General features: G+C 36.9%; 2 protein-coding genes across 2 annotated transcripts; both read right to left on the bottom strand.

Moving 5' to 3' along the window:
* Nucleotides 1–972: 972 nt before the first annotated feature.
* LOC133862922 (polyadenylate-binding protein 4) lies at nucleotides 973–7,043 on the bottom strand. Its single transcript, XM_062298841.1, has 9 exons — nucleotides 6,537–7,043; nucleotides 5,838–5,956; nucleotides 5,061–5,717; nucleotides 4,871–4,948; nucleotides 4,642–4,731; nucleotides 2,942–3,079; nucleotides 2,030–2,191; nucleotides 1,705–1,908; nucleotides 973–1,470 (listed from the first exon to the last, which is right to left on the bottom strand). The coding sequence occupies exons 1-9, from the start codon at nucleotides 6,775–6,777 to the stop codon at nucleotides 1,207–1,209; spliced, it is 1,953 nt and encodes a 650-aa protein (XP_062154825.1). The 5' UTR covers nucleotides 6,778–7,043; the 3' UTR covers nucleotides 973–1,206.
* An 8,913-nt stretch (nucleotides 7,044–15,956) lies between these two features.
* LOC133864869 (protein IRX15-LIKE) lies at nucleotides 15,957–17,365 on the bottom strand. The gene has a single exon (XM_062301299.1). The coding sequence runs from the start codon at nucleotides 17,095–17,097 to the stop codon at nucleotides 16,177–16,179; it is 921 nt and encodes a 306-aa protein (XP_062157283.1). The 5' UTR covers nucleotides 17,098–17,365; the 3' UTR covers nucleotides 15,957–16,176.
* Between the last annotated feature and the right edge of the window lie 381 nt (nucleotides 17,366–17,746).

The raw sequence follows: 17,746 nt of genomic DNA, 5'->3' as shown, positions 1-17,746 counted from the left end.
AAAAGGTAGAATCTATAAAATCGTATCCCTCAATCATGGAAGAGAGTATTTCTTGCCCTAAAAATGTATTTTTTTGCCCTAAAAGTGCACTTGCATTTTACTCTCACTATCTATACTCCTCAAAAAATGTATTGACGTGACAAGGTAATGTGACGCCGCCACATCAATCCAAAAACAATTTGCCCAACAAATCTGTCCAATTCGGCGATCAAGTGGTCTGACAATCCTTAATGATTAGGAGTGACACCGACCAAGATAGGAAAGAAAGAAAATTTGTCAAGAGTAGAAAAGAGGGAGTGAGATTAGTCATGAGAGCAATATAAAGGATTACTCTTCTTGCCTAGGTGCATTGAATAATTTATCTTCAAATTGGTCTTCAATAAGACCCTTCTTTTTTACGTGACTTTTAAAACCAACATTGAATTTAGATGGGTCTCTATAGTATTACTCCCCCAACCCCTTCTGCATTGAATAATTTATCCTCAAATTGGTCTTCAACAAGACCCTTTTTTTTTTCATATGGCTTTTAAAACCAACATTGAAATCGAATGGATCTCTATAGTATTACTCCCCCAACCCCTTCCTCTTTACATGATCAGACACCCTTTCACAAAGATTTTAGACCTGGTTAGGATTGGAAGAGACATATATGGGCTCATCTTCCTTCGGCAAACAAGCCCATGATTGGGGTATTGCTCCACAAAAACCAGGCATTCCAACCCCACTGAGGATCAAAAGGAAAACATAGATTGGCTTAGTAATAACTTCTAGGAACCTCAACTAAACAAGCTTCCTCCCACCGTTTCTAATCAGCCATGAGAACCGGGAGTTGTTTGGCAGAGCCTCCCATGCTGACTGCCACAATAGTTGTGCATTCACTGCTTTTTCCGCTCAAAATAATAATTGCCATTCATAACATGCATCTAAATATGATAATGCAGCAAAGGCATGCATAAAGGTATTCAAAAGGCATGCAAAATGATTACAAAACTCATAATATAATAGGTGCCCGGGAAACCATTTAATGCCACGATACCAGTAGGTTCAACATCAGTTAAAAACAAACTGTCTTATTCTTTAAAAAAAAAAAAAAAAAAAAAAAAACTCGGTATTTAACAGAATCAAAGACAGAAAAAACAGCTTAATTTTAAATCAAGTGCTTAAAAAGTATAGTGCTAACTCATGGCCAGACCCCACCTACAAAACTCAAGAAACAAGGCTGTCACTAAGAGACAGTGCGGCCATCTGATCATTCGGAGTATTGCCTTGCTGCTGCTGCTGCTGCTGCTGCTGCTGATTGACATTCCTTAAAACCTCCATGGCCTCTGAAACCTTCACTTTTAAGGCCTCTGGTGATTCCAGTAAATGCAAAACCTCAGTCTGGTCCATCTCCAGGAGCATGCCTGTCACCTTTGCTGCATTTTCATGCTCCAACTGGTCCACAAGTGGGTATAAATTTTCACCCAGCAACTGCACACAAAAATGATACAACATATTTTGGTTAAAATGATAGGTGACTTTTACCATAATAATGTTTAAATACCTGGTTTAAACATAATAGATACATAACATTGAAGCATCATCACCACAAAAACAAAATAATCAAGTAACAATCTACCCAGCCAACTATGCATTTCTAAAGATGCATTGAACTAAAAAAAATGAAGAAAAAAAAAATCAAACAAACAAACAAACAAAACTTACTGTCCTCTGCTGATCAGGTAGTGAATTAGCAAGTGCAGTAGCCAAAGCACCAGTTCCCATGGATTGTGAAAATGTACCGTCTCTAAATGCCATTCCACCCATGTCATACGGAATAGAGAGCATACCCCCAGGAACACCAGTCATGGAAACATCAGGCATGTTACGACCAGGAGGGTAACGATAGGCACGTCCCCTAGGAAGCATCTGTTACCAAACATCAGTATGAAAAAGAACAAAGTTACGATCTTAATAAGTAATTTTAATATATGCTTTTAAAGATATATTAGAGCTAGAACTAACAATTAAATGACAGGTTAACACCCACCTGTGGCTGCATTAGCGGGAGTGCTTGCTGGTTCTGTTGTCCCATCCCTCCTCCTGATCGCCTGCCGCCTGGACGCTGGTTCTGCTGACCTGGTTGGACCATCGGGACAAAAAAGTTTGGCCTCATCCCAGGGACTAATTGCTGCTGATACCCAAATCCAGGCTGACATATTTATAGTAAGAGGATCACTTGCTGACATTTAGATGCATAATGATAAAGCGACTAGGAGGAGGTTTCTCAAACTTGCAGAACAATACAAAGAGGGGAAAAGCAACACGATGGTCAAGGAACAATAGTTTCAAAATAAGGAGATTAGGGCTTATTTAGACCACGAAAACAATATAATAACCACTGAGGACAACTTATGGGAGTGCCACATGGCAGCAGGGAAGGGGTGAACAGAAAAGAAAACTACCATTGATCTCATCTACTCGAATGAGCCAATACACTAACCAATAAATACAATAATTTATTTGCTAAAATTTCTGAAAGGACAAAAAACCAACATAAAAATGAGGTGAAAGAAAGGACCATACAAGCATCCAACACCAAAAAATAACCCTATAATACGTCTGTCTTTGTGTGCATATATTTGTGTGTCCGCGGGAGTATATTTGTATATAGATGTGTGTGTACACACAATAATATAAAAATGTTTAGCATAAAATACATTGTTACAAATCAAGGAGCAAGTATAACTAAAATAACTTCAGCAACGCAATGAAAAGAGGGTCAAAATAAAGGCACCCATGTAATAAATATACAGACAAAAGCACGGAATATAAAATAATCAACCATATAATAAGAAAGCAAACAGTACTTGGAAGAACAAATAAGGGAAAGTAAGTTTAAAACAACTTTCCCGTGTGTGAAAATAGAAAGGAGGCATTGAAAGAGGAAAATAGCAATTACTTGGGGAGGTATAATAGCTGGAGGGCCTTGACCATAGAATAGTTGCTGTCCAAGACCAGGAGCACCTGGCTGATACAAGGGCATACGAGGGGCAACAGGAAGTGTCACTGCAGCAGGACGAATTTGTGAAAACTGTGCCTGCACAGAGAAAATAAAACAGTATCTTAGCAAGCACCCTATTGCTACAAGCCCAGCCTTTGAAACGAAAGAAATGTCATATGAATTATGAACCAAGTATCACTTCTTATCCAAAAACCATACAGAAAAACCCAGTATCCGCCAGAATAAAAATACAAATGTGCTCACCAACCAAAACCTTCCCCCATCCTGCAGAAACCTTCCCCCTTCGAAGTCAGTGTTGCCGGGGGGAGAGAACCTCTCTCTCCCCCCGGCATAGTTTTTTTTGGTACCCTTGGTCTTCCTGGACTAAGGGATCTTTTGGTCCTCCTTGGGTTTTCTCAATGGAGGTTTGAGGTTCCTAGTCTCTATGACTGGGGAGTTTTTGTTCCACCCGGATTAGTTCCGGCGATGGGTTTTCGTCCCCCCGATCTCAGATCTGGCGGTGGCTGTTTTGGTCCTCCAAGTCCTAGCGGACTTGGGAGGTTTGTGCAGTGGTTTTTCCGTTTCTTATTTGTTGGATGACAGGAAATCATTTGAAAGAAGGCCCCAGGGGATGCTTCCGCCGCTCGTGTCTTCGGCGGCAAGGTTTTGGTTCCAAATCTACAAAGTTCTGCCGCTCTCAGGTCGACACGCGCCCTCCAGCCTCGCTCGCCGCCGCCTTCTGGTCTTGCCGCCGCGTCGTAACGGCCGAAATGATCGCCGGAGCCCGGCGCGTGGTTCTCACGTGCCCGGGTGCTTTCTCTCCTCGGATTCGCGTGAGAGCTACGCTTCGTCCCGTTTGGCGTGTTTGGCGGTTCCGATGTGCTGGGGTGTTACGGGACTTGGGAGGGTGAGGCTCGACGGTGGCGCGTGTGCCTCACGCGCCGACGCCGACGGCAGCTCCTCTGATGGGTGCTTCTGTTTGGGTGGTTTTGTTGTTTTTTCAGATTGTACTTAACTTTTGCTCTGTGTCAATCTTTCCTAGTCATTGCTTTGTGCACAGATTGTTTTGACCGACTCAACAGCGCAAGTAGCAGTTTCTATGTTATCGTAGAGGCACCTTTCTATTGGCTAGGCTTTTTCATAGCAATTGTTGATATAATCTGTATTTTTAGGGTAACTGTAACTGTAACGGGATACCTATAATGTGAGTCCCTGTGTTGTTCTGAGCTTGTCTCAGTTTGATGGTTTCTGAGCTTTGTCTCAGTTTGATTGTAATTTCTTACCCTCTAGAGTGATTAATGAGATTTCTTCTTTTCCCTTCAAAATAAAAAAATAAAAAAAAAATACAAATGTTTGTTGCACCCCTTCCCTTTTTACGTGCCACAAAGAAAAAAGAGTACAAGTGTTGCAGGAAGAGCATTACTAGCCAAAGCCATTAACATTATATGAGTTCATCAAACTAACCATTGGAGATCCTGGGAATCCACTAATATAGTACACATACTTGAAAGAAGAAAAAAATAACCACACGCCTTTGGCTCAAATTGTACTTCCCATCCCCATGGCCATAAGAATGGCATGGTTGGGTCCAAAACCCGTGGAGTGCCTGAGTTGCTTACCAATTAAAAAAAGAAAAAAAGAAAAGAAAAGAGTAATACCTGCAACTTTGCTTTTCTATCTTCTTTACGTTGGGCAAGGGCAACATACAATGGTTTGCTAACAACCATTTTACCATTCATCTCCAGGAGCTACAACAACAAAAATAAATAAACAAATAAAAAATCAACAATCTAATTAAAAATGAAACACAATGGTGGAAAAGAAATAAGACCAGGAAAATATTTTTACAAGTGAATACACGCAATTCAAACAGGAAAATCAACTCACAGCTCGAGATGCTTCTTCAGCAGTTGAGAAGGCAACAAATCCCGATCCTCTACTCATACCATTAGGATCACACATAACCTATTCAACGAGAGAGAGAGAGAGAGAGAGGGAGAGATTAGCTACAAATAGAAAAGATGATTCACACCACTTTGAACAGATTGAATTTGTTATCAAGGGACTTTCAACAAACCTTGCATGAAGTAATTGTACCAAATTCTGAGAACAATTCCCTTAGCTTATCATCAGTGAGGCTATCATCCAGGTTTTTAACATATAAATTCAGTCCTTCATATTTGTCAACCTTCTCCTTCAAATTTTGCTCTACTCCCCCTTTCAATTCAAGCTCTCTTTCATATTTTTTCTGGGCTTTCCCAACATACCACTCCTTATCTTCAAACTTCTTCCCATTGAGAGCTTCAACAGATCGAGCAGCATCATCTGAGTTCTCGAAGTTGACAAATCCAAAACATTTAGATTTTCCATCTGCATCTCTCATAACTACAGCGCTGGTAATAGTTCCATATTCACCAAAAGATTTCTTCAGATCATCATCAGAGGTTGATTCTGACAAATTTTTTACATACACATTGTTGAATTTGCTTTTATCTGTAGCAGAATCTCTCTCGTGCTTACGAAGAAAGGGTCCAACAAAAACTTGTTTGTCATTCAAAAGCATGCCGTTCAGCTTTTCGATCGCATTTTTAGCAGACTCCTCATTATCAAATTGCACAAAACCATATCCTTTAGACTGAGCCGACTGATCAGTAGCTATCTTGCAAGATAAGATATTCCCGAATGATGAAAATGTCTCATGCAGTGCTTTGTTGTCAATGGCCTTGTCCAAATTCTTCACAACAAAAATCAAAAGCCAGACATCAGATTCGTTCATATTAAAAAAAAAATATATATCCATTAAAACTAGTAGGTTGCTAAGTACATAACCACCAAAATCTTAAAAGTGAAGTACCTTAATAAATATGTTCCCTGTCCCACTTTTGCGAATGCTAGGGTCTCGATAAGAATACATAATTCTAATCGGCTTGCCATTGAGAGGAGTAAAATTCAAAGCATCCAATGCCCGTGCCGCTGTTAACAACAACGATAATGTATAAAGCAAATTATATAAAATAAATACATGCATTAATCAGCACAAAAAATTAACCGCTACACCATATCATGTTGCCAACCCTGATTAGTTGAAGTGACTTGGCGATTTAGTTGGGGTGAGTATCCTATTCAAGTTCAACATATAAATGCGCATGTCCAGAACTGGATTAACAGTGGCAATGCAAACTGTATTAACAACAGCGAACCATAGTTTCAAATCAATGCAAATGGCAGGCAAACATGAGGCCTTTAACCCATAAACTAGTTTAAATTATGAAGTTGATTGGTGTCATTGGATATACATGAACCAAACTCCGGAGATGATAAAACAAAAGATCACATCATCTAATTTGTGGTTGTACTTCAATTATGGCACAATACGTACTTCAAAATGCACACATACACTCAAAATTCACAATCTAGACCTCCAATATTCCTGACCCAAAAGATACCCAAAAACACGAACAACTTTTTTTTTGATAGGTTAAAAACACAAACTTTACAAACATTTCACATTCACAGTAAACGATACATAAACCAAAGAGAAAAAGAGACTAACCTTCTTGGGTGTTGCTGTAATTGACATAACCGTAGCCCAGTGACCGCCGGGTGCTCAGGTCCCTGCAGACCCGGACCGAGATCACCTGGCCCATTTGGCTGAAAAAGTCGTAGAGCTGCGAGTCGGTCACGTTCTGGTCAAGATCTCCGACGTACAAAGACGTGGACACGAACTGGCCCACTCCGTTGGTGACGGCGCCGTTTGAAACCGGAGGCTGAGACTGCACTTGCACCTGGGCCATCTCGTTAATTCACCTATATATCTCTGCCCTCCACACCTTTTTTTTTTCTGTAAATTTTTTCTAAAACTAGCGAACAAAACGTAGGAAACCTTGTGTTTGTGTTTTTGTTTTTGAAAGATTTGTGTGTTTTTGTGATTTTTGTGGATAAAGAGGATAAAGTGGTCGGAGATACGACCGCACACAGTGATAGATGAAAAAGAAAGTGACAGAGGAGAGTAAGAGAGGGCAGGGCTGCACTAGCGGCACCGCACCGCTCTATGTAACAATGGGGTTTTCGTTTTATACACTCGCACCAGATGTGCCACCAAACCCTAGCAAAATCCTATGCTGAAATCCCTACCTTTGGATCTTTATGTGGCCCCCACCTGACGTTTTAACCGCTCGTGATTCTCCTAGTATTTTTCACCTTTTTTTTTTTATCTATGGCAGCTTGGGTTTTTTTTTTTTTTTTTTTTTTAAAAAAAAAAAAACAAATAATATATATTCAAATCTATGGGATTTTATATATATATATATATATATATATATATATATATATATTCTTTTTATAAATATTGTGTATTTTAATAATTTTTATTCAATTATAGTGAGAAAATCATGTATTGTCACTAAACTAAATAATGTGAATGATTACTCAGTTTCAACTCCTTGTATAGTTGTATTACCATCATTTATTTTTCTAAATGAATGATCATTTTATATACCAAACGTTTTTATATTGATAATTTTTTATGCGACTGGTGAACTCGCATTAAATTTACAGGGTCAAGTTGAGAGATCTGACTCATTTAATTAAATCGGTCGGATTATGGTTGATCCATATAATACACATGCTTCAGCAGTCGGCACGATCGAAACCGGACACGTGAACATGACTTGTCTCATCCATATAATGTTGATGTGGCCGTCTCTATTAGAGTAAATCAAGAGTTCAAGAATCCTAGCTACAGTTGAAGTCTATTATGTAGTACAGTTGAAGTCTATTTGTATTATTTAATTCTCCTGTAAATAGAAGTCTGTTATATTGTAAACATCACTAAAAAAAAAAAGAGCAAAATATAATCATTTGGACTTTATCCTGTAGATGTAAGTTATAGATCAAACCACATAATTATTTGTGTCTCTATTTTATTATTGAGAAAAGTACACATAACACCTTCAAACTACCACATCATTGTCAATGTACCCCCCAAACTACCAATTGTGTCAATCTCCCCCCTTAAACTACCAGAAAATGTCAATGTCCCCCTAATGACAAAAATGTCCTTCATAAAATTATTAAAATAAAATAAAAACAAAAAAAAAAAATATTAATAAAATATAAAATAACAAAAAATTATTCCAAAAAAAATTAAAAATTAAAACTGTTTTTTTTTTAATTTAATAAAAACTGGTTTTTTTTCATTTGCTTTATTTTTTTAAAAAATAAATAAATAAATTTCAGTTATTTTTTGTTTTTTCTTTTTTTTTTCTTTTAAAAAAAATGTTCTTTTTCATTTTTTAATTTAATAAAAACTGTTTTTTTTTCATTTGTTTTATTTTTTAAAATAAATAAATAAATTTCAGTTATTTTTTGTTATTTCGTTTTTTTTCTTTAAAAAAAATTGTTCTTTTTCGTTTTTTAATTTAATAAAAACTGGTTTTTCTTTTTTTCATTTGTTTTTTTTTTTTTAAAAAAAAAAAGTTATTTTTTGTTTACTTTTTTTATAAAAAAAAAAATTAAAAAATTAGTTCTTTTTTTAATTTTTTTTTCGTTTTTTATTTAATTTTTTTTATTATTATTTTTTTAAAGTTTTTTAGTTTTAGTTTTTATTTTTTTGAATTTATGAGGACAGTTTTGTCTTATTTTAAAAAAATTAGGGTCATTTTTGTCTTTTTATTGGTCTTAGGGGGACATTGACATTTTTTGGTAGTTTAGGGGGGAGGACATTGACAAAATTGATAGTTTATGGGGTACATTGACAATTGAGTGGTAGTTTGAGGGGGTTATGTGTACTTTTCCCTTTATTATTCCACATTATATTATTTTTCATGGTAACACCAGTTATGGATCCTGTAGATTTCAGTTTTCTTTTGCTGGCTTTTGCATTTTTATGGTGAAATTTGACCATCCCTCGATGTTTTGTGGCGATATTCAACTATAATAAACAATAATAATTAAATAAAATCAAACTTAAGATTCCACAAATTTTCACCTTAAGTTTGAGGAGATGTTAGAGTATGTCAGTAGTTCAAAAATCTTAGCTACAATTGAAATCTATCACGTAGCCACCGTTGAAGACTATTACTTAGTTGTAGTTTAAGTCTATTTGTATTATTTAATTATCCTATAAATAGAGATCTACAATATTATAAACATAATTCAAAGAAATAAGAGCAAAATATAGCTTTACGTAATTTTTTGTGTCTCTATTTTATTATTCTGCTTTATATTTCGCATTATCTTAAATCTCAGTCTCAACCAACCCTTTAATTATTTTTTTAACAATAACTAATCAAATGATTGGTTACCATTATCACGTCAACATTAAAAATATAGTTTTTAGCATTTCTCTTTAAAATAATATATTGTACAGTAACTTATCACTATAAAAAATACGCAAATTAGAGTGGCTTGAATAGAGTCGTTAGAATCTACAAAAAGTATAGATTTTTTTTTAATTATTTTTTTTTGTTTTTGTTTTTCACTCTTCTATAAACTAATTACTCTTTTGTAATCATCAAATGTAAAATAGCTTGAGTGTAGAGTCTTGAGTTTTTTTCTAAATCATAGCCTCCAATAAGCCTATTACTGCTTCCTGTTTTCAATATTTGTAAGAGCACTAGCAGTAAATTCACAATCCTTTTCTCCACTTTAGGGAAAATTTAGAGAACCAAACAACCTTTTTTTTTTCCCTATACAAATACACCCCACAGCAGCTTCCCTTTATCTTTCCCTATATATTAAAATAATATTATTTTTTTTAACACTTTATTCCAGAAGGCGCCATTTTTGAATTTGTCAAGCTCCTTGACCCTCAATTGCAATCAAAACAATAACGTAAAAAGAGAACCTCAAAATTACTAGAAACAATCGGAAGAAAATCAAAGACTAGAGGATTTTCTCGAGAAAGACTTGACTGGGAAATGTGACTTTCTCGGAAATTTCCTAACTAAGGATGGCATTGCTCAGCTTGTCGTGGAGGATGGGAATGGGCCCGGAGAGCTGGTTGGCGGCGATGAAAGGTTGGAAAGGAAGCGCAGATGGCCGAGGTATGGCGAGAGCGTGCCGGAGAGATTGAACCCGGAGAGAGATGAGAGCTCGCCGGGGATGGGCCCAAAGAGCTGGTTGGAGGCGACAAAAGGTTTGAGAGGAATGGCCGAGGTCCGGCGAGAGGGCGCCGAATATTGAACCCGGAGAGGTCCAGGGCCGTCATGTGGCTGTAGGAGGAGTCGCACGTGGTGAGCGTCGACTGGGGGTCATCGATTTTCAGCTTGGACTATTGGAGTTTCATGGCTCGGTAGCAAAAGAAAGAAGAAGAAGAAGAATAAAGTGGGAGAGAGCTTCGGGTTTTTTCTATTATAATAATGTATTTGGTAGCTACAGTGCTACCCAATGTATTGGGTAGCACTGTAGCTTTTCAAGGATGGAGCCTTAAAATAGGGCAACTGCTGTGGCTTATTTTTTGTAACTTTTTTCAAATTTTCCTTATTTTAGGGAATAGAACTACTTATAGGGCATCTGTTACTAATGCTCTAAGGCACGTACGTAACATTTGTATATTTCAGGCAATTATATTGATATCACTCTTTCTTGTACTATTCGGTCTTTTATATTATTATTATTATTATTATTATTGTGTATTATTTCACTTAAACTTGCAGTAAAACCCATATATATTGTTGGGAATAATTATACTCAAAGTCGAATTGGGGTAGTAGTCTCAATTCATGTCTAATAACGACTCATTAAAAAATTTGATCAACAATCCAACTCACCTCTTTATCTATAAATGGGCATATACCCAAAGTATAAACTACAGACTTAATTTTTGATATATAAAACATATTTTTATCTCATAAATTGACTTATGCATCGGAATGAGAGACCCTTCCAGGGTCTCTTAATTTCCAGTATTTTTGTGCACATTTATTACTTTATATTATGCTAACATATCGAAGAACATGTCGTTTACACCGTACCAAAGATTGTCGCAACGTACATGTATTATTGTATTTGCTTCAAAGCCCATATCTCGTATTAGTCAGTTTAAGCGGGAGTTAGGTGTGGCATTAAGAAACCTGGGTTTAGACATCAAGAAACAAAAGAAAGATTGATTGATTACCTTGCAACTACACTTTAAGAAGAAGCCTTACAGCGTTGTTAAAAAAATAGGAAAAATCAAAGAACGTTAATAAAAAAAAAAAGAAAAAAAGAAAAAAAAGTATGCTTTATGAATAAAATATTAAGCATTGTTAAAACTTTAAAAAAAAAAAAATACTATTTTATTGTAAACCCACTAAAAAATGAGAATAGGCTAGAATTTTCAACAAACTCCCAAGCCCATGGGATTTAATATCAATAAAACAAATAACCTTGGTCAAATAATAAATTATGTTCTTAATTAGAGACGAATGTATACTGGTTAAAGCTAAAAAACACAAAAAGAAAACATTTAGATGGAGAACCATTGAAAAAATCAAAAAAAAAAAAAAAAATTACTAGAGAAAAAGTACGTATATTAAGTAAAAAAAAAAAAAAAGAAAAGAAGAAGAATTACACGAAGAAGAGAAAAATTGTAAGTATTATTTTTGTAATGAAGAACGTCTTTATATAGGCTCCTCAATGCCTTGTAAAAGGAAAAGATGAATAGGGGAAAAGTATCAATTTTCTTGAAGAACAAGAGTTTGAAATTTTATACAGAGAAAAAGTTTCAGATATAGAACAAATCTTATATGAAGTTTCAAGTGAAGAAGAAAGTTATTCTTCTAATTAAAGAAGAATTAATCTCGATCGTTTGACATGAAATAGAAAATTTAAAAATAAAAGATGTTATTGAAAAATAAATAATTTTAATTGAATAGCAGATTGCATAATTAAAAAGAAACAAGAAATAAAGAAAGAGGAAAATTATAAGTTTCAAATTTCAAAATAGGGTTAAATACCCTACAGGTATCTGAGTTTTATACTTTTTTAAATTTAGCACCTGAGTTTTGATTTGTTTCGTAGGCGAACCCGAGTTTAGTACCACAACAAAGTAACTTTTAGCAATCAAATTAGCAATAAAAAGTTTTCATATTTTATTTTAGCCCCTGGAAACTTTATTTTGAGAACAGATGTTTAATAAAGCTATTAAAGATTTGTTAACTAATAAATGAAATAAATATTATGGAAGCTAGGAAGAATATTAAAATTGTATAATACCATTGCAATGCAAAATATGCTTTTGAATTGTTGAATTTATTAAAGGTATTAACAACTTTATTGCATATATAACATGCAGCTAATAGATATTAATCTTTGTGCTAGAATCCATGAATCATGAACAAGAAGATTGGATTATTATAGCAAAAAATGTTCCAAAAACTCAAAATGAGTGCCTAAACAATGTGCATGTTGCGTTTAAAGAATTCCAACAAGAAATCTTTACATCATGGAGACAATGCCATCCACAACCACAAATCAACGGTTTTAAAAGTACTTGTTACAATGCTTATAACATGTGTTCGCCCAAACACCTCGAAACCTAGAGTCTCTTCTCTCATTGTCTATTCGAATTCTCTAAATTTTTTTTAAAAAATCGTTCCTACAAGTATCAACAACATGATTAAAGAGAAAGTTGTGCACATAAAAGGAGGTCCGTGATCATGATCAACAGAATATAACCCTATCCTTAGAATTGTTGTTGTTGTTTCTATTAAAGTATCTAACATCACTAAGATTTCATTTACCTAGGTACTTTATAAGTCATGGTATCCACTCCTCTTTCATTGCGTCTTTTGAGAGTGAGTAATGTCTATGAACTTTTACATGATATTAAAGCCACAGGTTTCTTGCGATGATGGATCTTTCCCTCCCGTTGTTGTTCACGTGTTTGGCCATTAGTTACCACACGTGAGGGGGCATGTTTTCGTGCCTTCTCCATCCATTGTGAACTCTCCTCCTAAGGTTGTTCACAAGTCGCAGTTTCTTTCTTTTTGGTTTTATTTCCAATCTACCAATGTTTTTTTTTTTTTGGTCTATTTTTCTTTTATTTCTTTTGTCTTGTGTTGTACTATGAAGAAGATGTTGCAAACAAAAAAAAAAGAAGGAACCAAAAAAAGAGAAAAAAAAAAAAAGAAAAGAAAGGAAAATCTCTCTTCGGCCCAAATTTGGCTCTACTTTTCTTTGGCCTATTGTTGGCCAAATTTCAAGCTTGAGGCAAATGTTCAAAGGCCCAAACTCATTTAAGCTCATAGTTGACTCTCTTCTCTTTGGCCCATTGTTGGCTCAATCTCTTGTTTGTGGTAATGTTTCAAAACTCAAGCTTGTCTTTAATTTATTTTGGCCCATAATTGGCTTTATTTTTGGCCTTTGAGGTACAGTTTGCAAACTCGGGCCAACACACCCACAAAAAAAAAAAAGGTTTCATGATGATGATCCGACGCAGAAGACAAACTGAAGGAAGTTCAATTCATCCCATCAGTTTGCGGGGGAGTCTTACAGAATAAAGAGCCGTTGCAGTATATCAAGAATATCTCATTGGTTTCCTCTTCAATATATTTTCTTATTTTCCTACATGATTTTCTCAATATTTTTCACTTTAATATTTATTGATTGCGGGCCATGATTAGTGGGATGTGCTTCCCTCTATTAGCCTATATATTTTGTAATCAAAAGCACTAAATGAAATAATAAGCAATGTATAATTTTCTCTCTTTTTGTGTTATCTTCTTATTCGCTTCTATCTCTTCTATGTTATTTTTACAGTTTCAACGTAAAGTAATTTTCTTTTAGCAAATAGTTTATTGTAATATGTAGATGAATATATTACTGTTATTATGTGGTGGGCTGGTGGCCTGACTCATCCATCCTGCTACTTGTTTTCCATGTTCGTTGGCCCAAATTCCATGAGTGGGTGTACCTGACTTTTGAGCCAACCTGGATTTCTTTTTTTTTTTTTTATTAATTAATTGATGAGCCTTTTGCAATTTGGTATATTACGAATAATTAAAAAATTAATTAATGACAAGAAGAACTGTTTACATGATTAATCAGTCAACCAAATGCTTGACATCCATGCTTTTTTTTTTTTTTTTAACGTAAAAGCCTTCTTCATTGCCGGAACAAGCGCCCGGAAAACATCCAAATGGTTACAATAACAGAACAAATACACAGAAAGAAGACAATTACAGCCGCCCAAAGGCGAAGATAAACCAAGGCCGAAGGCCGAGAGATGCGGCTATAGGTAAAGAACCTCTAACCACAAAGCCAGGGGAAACCCTAGCTTAAAGCAACTACCGGAAACCGGTAGACTGTGAAACAGGAAAATAATTTACAACCACAACAAGAAGAAGCTCAGGAAGACAAGCCATGAAACAGACAGCTGGAAAAACCCGCTCGTACAGAGCACTCGACTTCTCCGAGAGCCCCCCATCAACGGACGACCTTCAGAGGTCCAAATCTGCACCTAGCGAAGCCGGAAAAAGAGGCTGTAACCAGCACGCGCGAGGGCCGGAAAGAAGACCCTCGGCGTTTGCTGATCACGCGCCGACCAGGAGAGCGCAACGCGGTCCCGCCAAGTGACCGTCGAGACCGGAGAAAGCCGAAGACCGCCACAGGAAGATTCTTGTCGAAAAAGAGCCAACCGAGGTTAATAGATCTAGCTTTGAACGACATCTCCACCGGCCATTCTCCAACACCCGTCTATCTCTATGAACCAGCAGCCAAAAGCCTCTGCTTGCACCAACAAAGATAAAACAAAACAAAACAAAAGAAAGAACAAGCAAACCAAACAACCTCCACCAGTGCTACACTGGGAGGAAAACACTCCGACAGCCCTAAAGGCTCGGAGACAAACATTCACCACTGGGAAAGACGACTCAGGGTGAACTAAACCCTGGCCCTAACGGCCAAGGGAACCAAAAAACCAAAAAACAAGGCCGGGAGGAGGAGGCGAGAGGCCTCCCCCCCGGAAGACAAGATCACTCTTACCCCTCGCTCTCTAGAAAAGTTTCAAACTTTCTCTCTCTTCAGCCGAAGACCTTAAGCCTGTCTTGTCTTGACATCCATACTTATAAAAGAACAGAAAAAAGTTGCTTGACAAAAACCTTTCAATTGGTGCCGATCAGCCACATGTTCTAAAGTTAATGTGCAGGCCATACAATTTATGCTTTGCAGTGTTGAAATTTTGTAAAGATTTTTCCCCGAATAATAAAATTTAAGGGATAAGGATTTTTTACAATTTTTTTGAAATTGTATATTTTCAAATTATGTGAATTCATACATTTTTTTTTGTATCGAACGATATGAAAAATGCCACTTATTAAAAATGTTACATATTACCAATGATAATTGAATATATTTTTATCAGGTTCTTGCACTTTATTTAATAGAAAAGCCTTGAGTCAAAAACTGTCTTTTGATTTACGACAAAAGAAACGTCTCTTTAAAAGTTAAAAAAAAAAAAAAAAAAAAAATTAGAAGGATTTTTCTTTTGTTGTTGTAACATGTCACATTTTTAATGGCATTTTTCAAGCCATTCAATATAATGAACAACTTGAATTAAAAAAAAAATTGTAATATATCCTAATCCCAATTTAGGTTAATTTGTAGTTGAAATTTACAACACCTGGACCTAAAAAATTGACACTAGACCAAAATAGTTTTGATTTCATCTTCTTTGATATATGCATGTCATCCTCATGCAATCGATGGTATGATATTAAACTTGATTAATTATATTGTTGCAAAACAAATTCTCACTTCCATTTTTAATATATATATATATATTAGACACATATTAATTAAACAAATTAGATCAAGAGAATTTTTTAAATTCAATTTGGATATATGTGTGTGTGGGTGGGGGGGATCTCTTAATTAAGCACCGACTTGGTTTCTTAGCGGTTGTGCTTGAAAATTCCATGTAATAAAATGACCAATGGCGGCCGATATGATACACACACCCACGACCAAAAAAAAAAAAAAGAGAAAAGACTAATGGAAAAGCAGAATCTTGAATTCAATGAAATTACAGTTTGCAATGGCAAAAGAATTATTTTTTACATACCCCGGCCACCCGAGCAACAAGTTGTTCTTAAAAAGATCAAAATGATCATAAATAGCCACTTTCACCAGTACTTTATGCGATTGACCCACTGGGACTACGCTGATTATGAAGATGGAGATGACGAACGATGAAAATAGAGCATAGCTAGCTAAGAAGATGAAGCTTTTGTTGCTGTGCTGTTGCGACAGAACTCGAAGCTATTCGCATCCATTCTCTCCAAAACATAATGCCCAAGCATGTCACTCGACTCCACCAAATTCTCTCTACACAAAAACTCATCCGCACAAACCCTCTCCACCTCCCCATAGAAGTCATGCACAAGCACGTGCGTCTTAGCGTTCCCGCTCTTCTTGCTCCTCGCAAGCACGCCGGCGGTGAATATGGGTGACATCCGACCCGGAGCGTCCGGCCACTCCCCGCGCGGCCCGTCCACCAATATGACATCCCAGTCCACCTCATACACATGGTTGGGAAGGTCGTTAAGCCCGAGCTTACACTCCGAAAACAGCAGGTTTTGCACCGGCCGGCACTCGTTCCGTATCTGTTTCTTTGTCGAAGCTACGAGCTCGTGGAGGTCGCTCAGCTTCGTCGTGTACTGCACGTCGTAGGCGTCGATTTCTGGGTGTTTCTCTTCCACGTAAGCGGCGTAGTACCGGTTCTCGTCGATGAACACCGTCCTGCCGTTGTGGTTGAGGGCTTTCCAGAGAAGGGTCTCGTGGGTGAGGCCGAACACCAGGAGGTTGCACGGGGACGAGCACTTCCGAAGCACGTCAGAGATTTGCTTTAGCTCCGCGTACGACATGTGGAATGAGTGGTTGGATATTGAGGCGTAGTGGATGAGGGTGTTGATGACAGTGGTTGCCAGCGGCGCACTGCCAAAGGTGGAGGAGCCTACGGCAGCGGCAGCAGCAGTGTTTGTGGACTCTCTAGTGTAGATGAGCGTGAGGAGGAATGCAAGCGTGAAGAAGGAAACGAAGGCTAGGAGCCATAGGCGGTTGGAGCTGCCTTGTTTCTGGATGTAGGGGTGGAGGAGGATTAGCTTGGTGTTACTACTGTTGTTGTTCTTCATCTTGGGACAAACAGAGAGAGACAGAGATCTGATGAGCTGACTCTGAATCTTCCTGAGAGAGGAGTAGAGAAAGAGGGATTGATTTAAAGATATGTTGGTGTAAGCAAACAAAAAGCTAAGCAATATTGTGTAGGTGTAGGATATATGAGGGTGACCTTGCAATCACCCCCTTTAAGGTTGTAGCATTTTATTTACTGATTAATGGTTCTTTTTTCCTTGTTCATGTCGGTTAGGTTGTCTCTATGAAATTTGATTGGGCAATTTCATTTGTCTTCCTACTTTTCTTTTTTATGGGATATTGGTGGTGGGAGGAGGAGGAGGAGGATTCAAGGGGTAGTTGGACTGGAGCTGGTGAAGGGTAGGGCAGAGGGAATAGCTGTAGCGACCCAATAACTAATTACAAGCCAGAGGTCGCTTTTCCTTCTTCAATTCTGATTTAGTTCCTACGGAAGCTCTTTGAATATTTTGCAATTTCTTAAATAAGTAGTTTCCTTTTGAGAGAGACAAACTACCTGCAATTGATTCCATGTGGACAACATGTCAAAGGAAATCGACACAACTTGCAGGGGTTGTTTATAAATAAATAAATAATATTTGTGACATGATGAAGCTAGCTAGCAACCTGCAACCTAGTCAAATTGTCCTTTTG

The sequence above is a fragment of the Alnus glutinosa genome, chromosome 3 (genome assembly GCF_958979055.1).
Source record: "Alnus glutinosa chromosome 3, dhAlnGlut1.1, whole genome shotgun sequence".
Lineage (NCBI taxonomy): Eukaryota > Viridiplantae > Streptophyta > Magnoliopsida > Fagales > Betulaceae > Alnus > Alnus glutinosa.
The sequence above is the reverse complement of the archived record's forward strand: the minus strand, read 5'-3'. Positions and strand labels throughout refer to the sequence as shown.